General features: G+C 46.8%; 2 protein-coding genes across 2 annotated transcripts in view; one reads left to right on the top strand and one right to left on the bottom strand.

The window, feature by feature from the left end:
• LAMB3 (laminin subunit beta 3) overlaps positions 1-12089 on the bottom strand; it is a 123108-nt gene that overhangs the window by 75435 nt on the left and 35584 nt on the right. The window lies entirely within an intron of this gene.
• LOC311510922 (11-beta-hydroxysteroid dehydrogenase 1-like) lies at positions 1368-8146 on the top strand. The gene is given in 7 exon segments (XM_084611039.1): positions 1368-1723; positions 2407-2537; positions 3183-3294; positions 4431-4616; positions 5455-5598; positions 6879-6919; positions 6921-8146. Coding segments are annotated over 7 exon segments (891 nt in total). The 5' UTR covers positions 1368-1635; the 3' UTR covers positions 7110-8146.

Below are 12089 nucleotides of genomic sequence, written 5' to 3'. Positions count from 1 at the left end.
TCTCTAAATAGATGTGGGGTGTGTACAATTTGAGGCCCAGCCGGAGGGACCACAGGAACCCATTGCATTGTGCACCTGTAACTCAAACCATCTTGCCTTGCAGACGAGGCTTTTATCTTCATAAATGGAACTTTCCCCACTGCTTGAATGGACGGGGTCCAGAGACGTAATCTCGTCAGCACATGAAGCCCTGTCAGAGTGAGGCCACAATCTATATGTGCCATGGCACCGAGCCCAGAACCGCATGTAATAAGATGTACTGTACTGTCCTGGAGGATCCCAGAGCTAGAGCAGGGCTGACAGCAGCTTAAGCAGACACCTATTATAAGACCTCTGTAATCGACTTTACTGAGGCCTAACCCCCGAGCCGTTAGCTGTTGCTCTGAAGTTCTCTTCGATTTTTCCTCTTTAATCTGAAAATGAATTGAGTGCTAGTGAAAGATGCTGGAGAGACTCCCCTGGAGAGCAAAGACCTGCATTTACCCACACAATGGGGCACAGCATCAGGGCAAGTTTCCCAGCGCTGCCCCACTGCCTCCATCCTGAACCGGAGGGACCACACCTAGCGGGGAGTTCAGTGCAGACTCTCTGAAACCCTGGCTCCTCTGATGAGGCAGCCAATTAGTGGCAGCCAATTAGACCACTACGATAAAATGAGTTAAATTGGGAAAGCATCTTCTGAACGACCTGGGGCCTCCAGCTCAGCACCCACAAGGGTGACCCTTTGCGGAATCAAGGCCCTAAAGAGTATGTCTACACTGCAGCTGGGGGGTGAGCCTCCCAGCCTGTGTAGACTGACTCGTTCTAGCAGGGCTTGTGCCGACGACAACCGTGTGGATGTTACAGCTCAAGTGGCAGCTCAGCCTCTCAAGCCCACACGCCCCCTTGGGTCAGAGCGCGGGTGGCTAGCCTGAGGCTCTGCCAGCGCTGCAGCGTCTAAAGAGCTACTTTTAGCACGCTAGCTCGAGCCCTGCTCGAACGAGTCTGCCTACACAGGCTGGGAGGCTCACCCCCCAGCGGCAGTGGGGACACAACCAAAGTGTGTTACCCAGTCCAGAGCACTGCAACGCTGAACCAGTGCCCCCAGCTGGCGGCTTTCATGGGCCTGACTTGCTTTCCTTTTGCCTGAACTGCAATACAATTGCAAGCTCCTTGGTGCAGGGTCCGTGTCCTCTTATATGTCTGCAATAGTGCCTGAGTGCAGAGACAGTGCTTAGCAGACAGATGATAATACAACGCAACGTTCTCCCACCTTCAGTAGGCAGTCTCCAATGCTCCCTACAGTGAAATTTGATGCTTTCCAGCAAAGGCACACCTCTTTCAGGGTGTTGTGCAAAATTCTGTATTTTAACGTAGGGACAGGAAATATTAAATAAGCTGGCCAGACCCCAAAGCGAAGCTGTCACTTAGGCTGAGATTTATCAACTCTGAAGAGGAGCAAGTTAAAGGTTTTGATGGACCCATCAATCCCACCACTGTGATTTTCCAAAGGTTGAACCTTTGGGGAGCTGCAGTCATTTCACTAACAGGTTTTTAAAGGGCAGGCATTGGTGCTTCTGTCTGGAGCAGATCTGCGGAGGAGTTGTTTTTTTCCTTCTTCTTTCATGCTTGATTATTTCCTGATTCTGCAGTGGGATGGGTCTGCTGAGAAAGATTTTCATTCCCTTTGTAGGATTGGTCTTGGCCTTCTGTTTTTATTCAGCAAGGGAGGATTTTAAACCTGGTAAGTTATTAAAAGCAAATGTATTTTTAAAATTAAACAGAAAAAGCCACGTTTGAATGTTTTACACAGGATGTGTACAGAGCCTGAAATAAAACATGTCTGGGCATTTGTTACACTGCAGATAATAGACCACTCTGCTTTGCAGAGCTTTCAAACTACATCAAGCAAGTAACACAGAGAAATATTTTCTTAGGAAACAGGTGAAGTAGGAGTTTTATTATTCGGATTTACAGGGGGGGAACTCTTAACATTCATTTTCACATGATTTATGTTTGTAAAAAAAGAGCAAGAAAAAGGCTATTTTACAAAAAAAAATTTAAAAATACTTATTTAAAAACATTGAAAATATCTTTTTTGAAAATGGCTGGAAATTTTAATTATCACCAAAAAAATTCATATCCTGATTTGCAACATGATAGTTTAAAAAAAAAATCTGGCCATGTCCCTGTTAATATTGCTTTTTTCACATTAGGAATTTTAACTATTCTTCTTACGACAGTTTTCTTGGGACAAGGCAGAGAGTTTGCCTGGTGCAGGGTGAGCATGCTAGTTTGGGCAGGTTAGACTGGCTTGTTGTCCACTTTGGTTTCTTGACCCCGGAGGGCATGGGGTGGGGGGGTAAGAGAAGGGAAATCTTTCTCTGGTATCCTGGTAAGTTAACATCCCTGTGCCTTGCTTTCCAGAGATGTTGAAAGGGAAGCGAGTGATCGTCACTGGAGCAAGCACTGGAATTGGAGAGCAAATGGCTTATCACCTGGCGCGGATGGGAGCCCATGTTCTGGTCACAGCACGGACAGAAGCCAAGCTTCAGAAAGTAAGTACCGAGCACACACACGAAGGTCAGTCTTATGTCACACATATAGACATACAGACACGCATGGACACTCACCATTGCAATTACATGATATGCGCAATGGTACACTCGCATGCTGATTCTCACACATGCACAAACCTACAAGCATGCTTGTGAGGCACAAACATGTACATATTCATGCTCCTGGTCATGCGCACGCATACACTCTTCTTTTTATACATGCGCTGGTATCCATGCTCACACCCACTCATGGACACACAATCTCATACACACAGTCACATGTGCACGAACACACAAGAATGCCCTCTCACTGCATTGCAGTAATATACACATGCCCCACTCATCCTGCAAGCACAGACTTCCACTGCAGAGCAGACTCTACTGGGAAATAGCCAGGTTGCTTCAGATTTCCATGGTACACGGATTTTGCAGTCCCAGGAGGCTCCAATCCCATTCTGGCATCCTTTAGTGCCCACTGTTTAAAGCCAGAGCCAGAGCGTTCAAGACAGTAACCCTTGGCAGGCCGAATGCGCTCATTCTACCCACAGAGCCACGTCTATCCGACCATGGATGTAACACACTGAGGCGCTCCAAGGTTCATCAGTGGGGAATGTGTTTCTACAACATTCCATTCATGCGTTCCAGATCATCACCCGGTGTCTGGAGCTGGGGGCAGCCTCTGCGCAGTATGCGAGTGGCAGCATGGAGGACAAGGCCTTTGCCGAGCATGTGGTGAAGGAGGCTGAAGTAGTGCTGGGTACGTTAGCAGCTCACTGTCTGGAAATCGCCATCCGACCTTTAACGAGTGATGAAACGCAGAGAGATGTGGCATCACTCCTTAGCCACATTACTGTCTGCCACATTAAAAGGCAGGAAAAGCAGGAGGGATGTGGAAATGTCCTTCATTCTTCTCATTACGTGTGTGTGTGTATAACGAGAAGAATGAAGGATTTTATTCCTATTTGTATCTCACATTCACAAGTGACCAATCCATACATGCAGTAACTATATCGAGTTATAGTTACAATTATTGTTAAATGTATTAACTGGCCACTTGTGAATGTGAAATACAAATAGGATTGAAGAGAGCCACCATAGCATAGACAGGCTTTGTGCATGCACCCCCCGCCTCCCCAGCTCTGCCAACGCAACTCTGCCCTCATTAGAAGCATCATCTGTTGCGTCAGTCTTTGTTCTGCTAGTGGACTGCAATCCTACCCTGCTGGCCCCGCATGCTGTTCGAAACCTGGACCCACACACAGCTCGACCATTCAGGCTTGATCTCAAGTGCACTCGATTGCAGTCCTACACCTCCGTAATACTCCGCTCCTGGATCTCCGTCCCAGAGCCATGGGTATTACATTCCTAGGCCTTCCGTTCGCTTTGTGCTGGAGCAATCTTGCTATGCCCATTATAGGTCACTGCACAAAGCTGTGAAAAGCCACACCTGTCTGTTCTCTCTTGCCACACATCCTGATGCTGCACATGTGGGCCCACATGCAGGTCAAGAAAGATCTGCTTGCCCCCCCCCCCCCACACACACACATCCTGAATGAGAAGAAAGTACAAATCACAACACAGTGTTTTTGTAATAGAGTCTGAGGACTGGGACTTGGTGAGTGCATGCCAGTCACACTTGTACTGGCAAGCAGAATCTGGATTTTGACCCAGCTCTGCAGAGATGAAAGGCCCGTGCAGTGACCCAAGAGCCTCCCTTATTATTAAAAATAATAAGAATAATAGATGTATTTCATTCCAAAGAATAGATTCCTGCAGAGATTCATAGTGACTAAAGGAAAAGATACGTAGCGTAGACAAGTGGTGTGCTCTGAACTTCCTTTGTCCTCTTCCCCTCTAAACTAAAGCATCCCTGGCTCTCCCCTTTGCTTTCAGGAGGCCTAGACATGCTGATCCTCAACCACGTTGGCAACTCGTACTTTAACTATTTCGACGGCGACGTAGGGCACGTGCAGAAGCTGCTGAAGATTAACTTTCTCAGCTACGTGGCCATGACTGTCTCAGCCCTGCCCAGGCTGAAAGACAGTGTGGGCAGCATCGTGGTGGTTTCATCCATGGCAGGTGAGCCGTGAACGGGGACAGAGACCTGGGGGCTGATTTTCAGAAGTGATGAGCACCTGAAAATCCAAGGGATGTCAATGGGAGAGGCAAGTACTCAGCACCTTCAAAACTAAATTACACTTTCCTTGGGTTTGGCTCCCCCTAGTGCTTTGTCACTAGAAGCTGATCACCTTGGCATGCTTCTTTATGACAAACAAAGGGGATCATCGGAGGAGTACAGCTCAAGCTCTTCAGATATTGGCATCACAGTCTGACCAGCACAGACTGGAAATATTTGGCTCTCTCCTTGTATTGGCTATTTGACCGATTAGACAGGGTCATTTTGTTTCTGTGGATCAAGTTCAATAGCTAGCTGACTCCACTAGCTGATAGTTCTCTGGCTTACATGAAGCATCTTAGTGACAGGTGTCCCTATGGTAAATCTGCCATCTTAGTTAACCCCTCGCTGGTGAGCTCAGCTGTGGCGCCAAGGACCCAAAGGGCCACTGAGGCTGAACTCAGCACTGTGGGTGATCTCTCCAGGTCAGGTCTGAGCACATCCGTTGAGAGCATTGAAGGTGGGAAGCTTACGCTGCTGCCACCTGCTCTGTGCGTGGCCAGGACATTTGGCTGGGCTAGTCACAGGACCTGAAGAGAGTTCAGAGCAATAGGGTTTGAGTGCCCAGATCCCTTGCCGTCCTCTGAACCCCGCGCCTGCATCTCTGGGGCCGTTGGCGTGACACTTCACCGGCACTCAACGCACTTGGAAAGAATGTTACATCTGGTGCGGAATCAAATAAATCTTTACGCAGCACTGTAACAGAACTTAACCATGTCGACACTGCTGCTCTGTGTCTAGGTAAAGTTGGGTTTCCATTTACCGCTCCCTACTCTGCAACCAAGTTTGCCCTGGATGGGTTTTTCAGCTCCTTGCGGCAGGAATTAATCATTCAGAAGGTTGATGTTTCCATCACGCTCTGTATACTCGGCTTCATTGACACAGGTAAGATCAGTGCCGTGTGGACCTTGCTGATTAGGAACTAGTCACCCTCCAAATTCAAGCGTTTTATCCTAACTTACAAGTTGCTTCACACCTCTCTCCCCCATTCCTTCTCTTCTCCTGCCTCTGCTCGACCCATGCTACTTGTCAACTCCCCACCAATGTTCTTGTCTTCTTTCATGCCACCCCAAATACTTGAAATGCCCTCTCTGGGCTGATCTGGAAGGACACTACCCCCACCCTCCTCCAAATCCTAGTCTCAGCCTGGGCTACACTGAAATTTTATACCAGCATAACTATGTCAATCAGTGAAAAAAACCACACCCTGCCTGGCATAATTATGCTGACAAAACCAACGATGTAGCTGCAGCTATGTCAACCAAAGAGTGCTTCCATAGACGTAGCAAATGTTGTAAGGGGAGCTGCACTGATAGCACAATTCATTCTGTTGCTCTAAGCTACATCTACACTAGGGGGATATGCTGGCACAGCTCCGGTGACATAACTACCATGGTATAATCTCCGTAGTGTAGACATACCCTCAGACCCATTTCTGACTCACCATCCCAAAGAAATCAGCCAATGAATAATGGCTAGGCCAGCCTGAAGTGCAGTTAGGGTAAGTCTGCGGGCCAGATCCTCAGCTGGTATAAATTGGCCTAGGTCCACTGAAGTTAATGGAATGACAGCAATTTATACCAGCTGAAGAAGTTGCTGTATATTTATGTACTGATGCAAGTACAACGTGAATATATAAAATATGAAAGTGTATGCATGAGAGTTGCTTGGAAAATGGGGGAGGCGGGGGGAATTTACAACATTTTGCAAAATTCTCTTCCTCTGTTGAAATCTCCAACTTTGAGTTTGTTTTGTCTTGTTTTTACAGGCTCTAGTATGCCTATCAAAATCACTGAAACTGAGCTGACTCCCTCTCCCCAACCCTTGTGTTACTCATCTGCTTAAATCATAAGCTTTTGGGGGCAGGGTTTGCATTGACCTCTGCATCTGTAAAGGGCCTAGCACAATCGGGGCTCTTGTCTACTGTTGACTGGGGCTTCTAGTGCTACCAGGGTACCGAGCACACGTAACAACAAGAGAGGGGTTATGCTGGTTTTCTCCCAGGCTCACTAAGCCACTCAAGGCTCAATTGATGTTAAATGGCTTAAAAACAATCAGTAAAACAAGCAAATCCAAGCCGGGTTCAGCTGGCCCTGGACGTGCAGGGCTCACTAGTGGAGAGGACTGTAAATCTGACCAAAGCTCCTTTTGTTCTACGGTGCTAGAAAGTGCCATGAAAGCAGCTTCTGATGTGGTGCTGGTGTCCCCCTGCGCCGAAGGAGGAGTGTGCGCTGGAAATCATCAAGGCGGGAGCCCTCCGCCAACGGGAAATTTACTACAAATATGCAGCTACCAAAATCCCCTTCCTGATCCGGGACTGGGCTCCAGAACTCCTGGATTATCTGATCAGAAGAAGCTACAATGTGGAAAACCTAAAGAAAAATTCATCAGTCTGAGTTCTCCACTGCCTTTCTGCTCATATCTGTCTCTGGGGTTACCTTAAATCAAGGCCTGGTGTGCTGTGGAGCTCCCTAGCCCAGGTTCCTTCTCATTTAGGGAATGCAATGCTGGGATCCCTCATCGTGTGACCCTGGGATCATGTGGTATTTTACAGTCCTGAAAACCAATGCAGCATGCCTCGGGTTGCCAGGTGTCTGTTTTTTTACTGGAATGCCTGGTCAAAAAGGGACCCTGGCAGCTCCAGTCAGCACCACTGACGGGGCTGTTAAAAGTCCAGTAGGTACCGCAGTGGGGCTAAGACAGGCTCCCTCCCTGCCATGGCTCTGCACGGCTCCCAGAGCCAGCAGGATGTCTTCCCGCCACCCTGGCTCCTATGAGTAGGGGCATCCAGGGGGTTCCGCATGCTGCCCCCGCCCCAAACGCCAGCTCTGCAGCTCCCATTGGCCAGGAACAGCAAGCAATGAGAGCTGCAGGGGTGGCGCCTGTGGACAGGGCGGCGCGCAGAGCCACCTGGCCGTGCCTCAGCGTAGGAGCCAGAGCGGGGATATGCCACTGCTCCTGGGAGCTACCTGAGGTAAGGGCCACCCAGAGCCTGCACCTCTGACCCCCTGCCCCAGACCTGATCCCCCACCCACCCTCTGAACCCCTCGATCCCAGCCCGGAGCACCCTCCTGCACCTCAAACCCCTCATCCCCAGCCCCACCCCAGAGCCTGCACCCCTCCCACACCTCAACCCCTTGCCCCAGGCTGGAGCTCCCTCCGAATCCCTCAGTCCTAGCCTGGAGCACCCTAAGGCACCCCAAACCTCTCCTCCCCAGCCCCACCCTAGAGACTGCACCCACAGCAGGAGCCCTCACACACTCCCACACTCCAACCCCCTGCCCCATCACAGAGCCCAATCCCACACCCTGAACTACTCATTTCTGGCCCCATCACAGAGCCCACACCCCCAGCCAGAGCCCTCAGCCCCTCCCTCACCCCAATGCCCTGAGCCAGCCCAGGGAAAATGAGCAAGTTAGTGAGGGTGGGGAAAGCGAGCAACAGAGGGGGGGGGATGGAGTGAGTGGGGGCAGAGCCTAGGAAAAGGGGTGGAGCAGGAGCGGGGCCTCGGAGGAGGGACAGGGCAGGGGCTGGACAAGGGTGTTCAGTTTTGTGCCAGTACAAAGTTGGCAACCCTAAGCATGTCACTCCTGTCATTACAGGATACAAACGCAGGCACTCCTGCTCCTGCAGCTGGGAGCATGGTGAAGTCATGCTGGCCTTGAAAACCCATGTTTTGGAAAAGATTTTTGAATTCGGTGCCCTGGGATTGCATTTCCTATAACTCTTCCTTAGCTCACACTTCTCCGCATTTGAACATATTTAAGGACCAATTGACCTCATCAGTGAAATGCAATGGCCATTGCCTTTACCTCACTCGTCCTGTCTCAATATGATTTTTATGAGATTTTTATTTAAAGGAACTAGGCTCCTGTTGCACTATTGATTGTTAGTCTATGTATTTGTCAGCTGCGTATGAAGAGATCTTTGCAGAGGCGGAAGGATTGTATTTTATCCCATACTTCCCTCTCCTGGTAGATAAAATCCTTGCAGCAGCCAGATTTGAAATTCACAGAAGAAAGGCAATGCCTTAACAATATTATAACCACCCTTGTGATCAAGCAGACTGTGGGAAGGTCATTTCCACAGCAGAAATCTGGCTATGTTTGTTTTAAAAATCTTTGTTTTGACCTTTTTAAGCTAATACACAGCACTTTGTATTTTGAATTAAGAGTGCAATTCCTTCAGAATTTCTCTAGATCAAGGAGTCCTGGTTGTAAACGTGGAAAACTACAGTATCCTGTCCCAGGAAAAATCAGACAATTTCTACTCCAGAAATGTATCAATGTTTACTCAAGAGAGAAGACTGCCCCCCACCCAAAGCCAAGTGGCCTGATTTTCAGAGGAACTGAGTGCCCGCAGCCCAGTGGGAACTTGGCACCTCTAAAAACCAGCAGGCCAAGACCTAACAAAAGCTAGCCAGCATTCCAGCAAACCCCACTGCTTTAGCTACAGTATCTGGAATAATATAACTACATAATACAGAATATATAGCAAAAGTAGTATCCAGAATGTCTCTGACCAAAGTTCTGACTTCTTAGGAGCTGGATTATGGTTACTTAACAGTTGGCATTTGTGGTGACTGGGGAAGCAAGGTGACTGCTAGCAGACAGCAGTGCTGGCTTTCTGTTTTCCTTTTTGGGCCAAATAATTAGTGCTGATGGAAATTTTCCAAATTTAAATTACATTTTTTCCACATGTACAAAAAAATTGAACAATGTTCATGAAACTGTTCCCCTTTTTCTAAAAAACTCTAATAAAAGTGTCATTGTGAAACTTTCTCCTGTCCCCAGATCTGAGCTGAAGTTTAAGGAGAGATGGCTGGACTCTGCACCATTGGATTTTTTCATAACACATAGTCAAGACTGAACAAAGCATGAAAGACAGAAATCTCCCACAACTCCAACCCCACCCTTCCAGCCAGCCCTGGCCCCTACAAACACACAGAGCTGTGGAGCATGTACCAGAGGAAATGTAGTGATGTAAATTCATTATTAAAATAGAATTCACTACCCTTAGAGTTGTGTATATTCCACCCCCTTCCTTTCTCCATTTCATCTTTTTAGCCCACCCTACCTGGGTGCAGTGCCATTGACTCCAATTCAGGCCTTATCTACATAGGCAAGCCGCACCAGATGAACCTGACAGTATGTCTACACTACAAACCCGACAGCGGCACAGCTGTAAACTGTGCCATTGTGGCATAGATACTTTCTGCATCGATGGAAAGGGTTTTTCCATTGCTGTAGTAAACCCACTTCTCTGAGAGGCAGTAGCTAGGCTGACAAAATAATGCTTCCATCAACCTAGTGGGGTCTACACTGCGGGAGAGGTCAGCATAACTATGTTGCGCAGGGCATGACATTTTTCACAGTCCTGAGCAATGTATTTGGGCTGATCTAAGTTTTAAGTGTAGAGCAGGCCTAAGGTATAAATTTAAACTGACATAGTTGAACTGGTGTGAGCCCCTGTGTGGACGTACTTATTTTGGTTTAGGAGTGACTTTTCTCCAATTAGATTAGGGCCTGCGTCTACACACAGTTTATAACTATTTTGGATGAGGTGGTGATTATACATATTATAGAAAAATAGTTATACCAGCACAAAGTTATTCTGGTGTAGGTTATTCCCCCTTCCCATATGGGAATATCTATCCCAGTATAAAGCACTTTTGTACAGTGTAACTATGTCCACACTCGTGGGGTTGTACCACTTCAACTATACTGTTAGCGGCCTGATCTATGCTTACAATTTATACTGGCATAGCTATACTGGTGAGGGGTGTGATTTTTTTTTATTTTTTTTTACTGACTTTGGTGTGCCCATATAAGCCCTAGTGCAGGTGCATTTATACCAGCATAAAAGTGCTTTTACCAGTACAGTTTATGTCTCTTGGGAAACTGGTGTCAGTTATGCTGGCAGAAACACTTCTGCTGATATGAACTGCATGTACTCTAGGAGGGTTTGCTGCTATAGCTATGCCAACAAAACTTTTCTAGTGTAGACAAGGCCACGGTTAAAGCAATATAATTTCTATGTGTAGACAATTGTGGATTGGGAACAGACTTAAGCCACTCTTAAGCCCGGTCAACACTAGAAAAGTGATACAATTTTAAAGTGGGATTTATTTATTTTTACGGAGTTAGTTATACTGGCATAAACCCTAATGTGGGTGCAGTTTTAACACTATAAATTGTCTTATAACTATGTCTTATTTTGCTTCCCAGACTGAAATAAGCTATTCCACAATAAGAACTTTTATACAGCATAACTGCATCCACGCTAGGTTTTTCTTTGCAACATAAATATAATGGTATAAAGTAATAAATTTTCTTAGTGTAGACAAAATCCTTAAACTGAAATCAGAGCATCCAGACAGGAGTTTGGATCAGTGTGACTATATCAGTTTAAAAACTGATTTTAATTAAGTAGGTGCAATCTTTCCAATGTAGATAAGGCCTGAGTTTTGTTTGTTTATACCAGGAAAGAATTTGCCCATCTCTTCTTATTCACTCCCTCCATCCTCCACCTCTCCCTCTATCCACCACATTTCCATTTTCTATTTCCCTTTTTAAATTATTATTCTTCTGGTCTCCTTTCTGGGTCCCTCCCTTTCTCTTTCTTTATGTGCCTTTCTGTACGTGTCTTTACTTTCTTGACTCTTAGCTAGTTAACCAGCCAATCTCCCTGCTGATCTTCACTTTCACAGAACAAACAAAAAAGCCCCATGAAACACAAGCTGAAGATACACGACTGTTGTTCTTCCAAGGGAAACTCATTCTTTCCAAAAAGAAAAGGAGTACTTGTGGCAGCTGTAGCTCACGAAAGCTCATGCTCAAATAAATTGGTTAGTCTCTAAGGTGCCACAAGTCCTCCTGTTCTTTTTGCGAATACAGACTAACACGGCTGTTACTCTGAAACCTGTCATTCTTTCCAGTAAAAACCGCACCTCTTTTCAGTGTATAAACATGCTGATGCCTTCCAAAGCAGGGACAGGGTAAACAAAGCAAGAGGCAATCCATCTCAACCCTTGTCATTTTCACTGATGGAGAGCAAGTCTGATACAGCAGGTTAAAGACCTGATGGCCGCAGACTGATTTTACAGGTCAGCATATTTTCTATCATGCAGGCACTCACAATCAGGGTCCAAAGTTTATATATGGCTGCTTTTCTTGGAGGCAGCTTTGCAGGGTTTGCCTGGTGTATTGCCTGACTCTGTGGAAGCCCCTGTTTTAGGATGTGGATTGTTTTTCTATTTCAGTTGGTAAAAGAAAGGATTTTAAACAGAATTGTGTTTGGAAAACAATTCAGAAAAAACAGCATGTTTGAGTTTTACACTGGATCTGAGCAGAGCTGAGACCTAACCCAGACTTGTT

Source organism: Lepidochelys olivacea, assembly GCF_965140295.1.
Source record: "Lepidochelys olivacea isolate rLepOli2 genome assembly, chromosome: 21".
Lineage (NCBI taxonomy): Eukaryota > Metazoa > Chordata > Testudines > Cheloniidae > Lepidochelys > Lepidochelys olivacea.
This window is presented reverse-complemented; position numbering and strand designations above follow the sequence as displayed.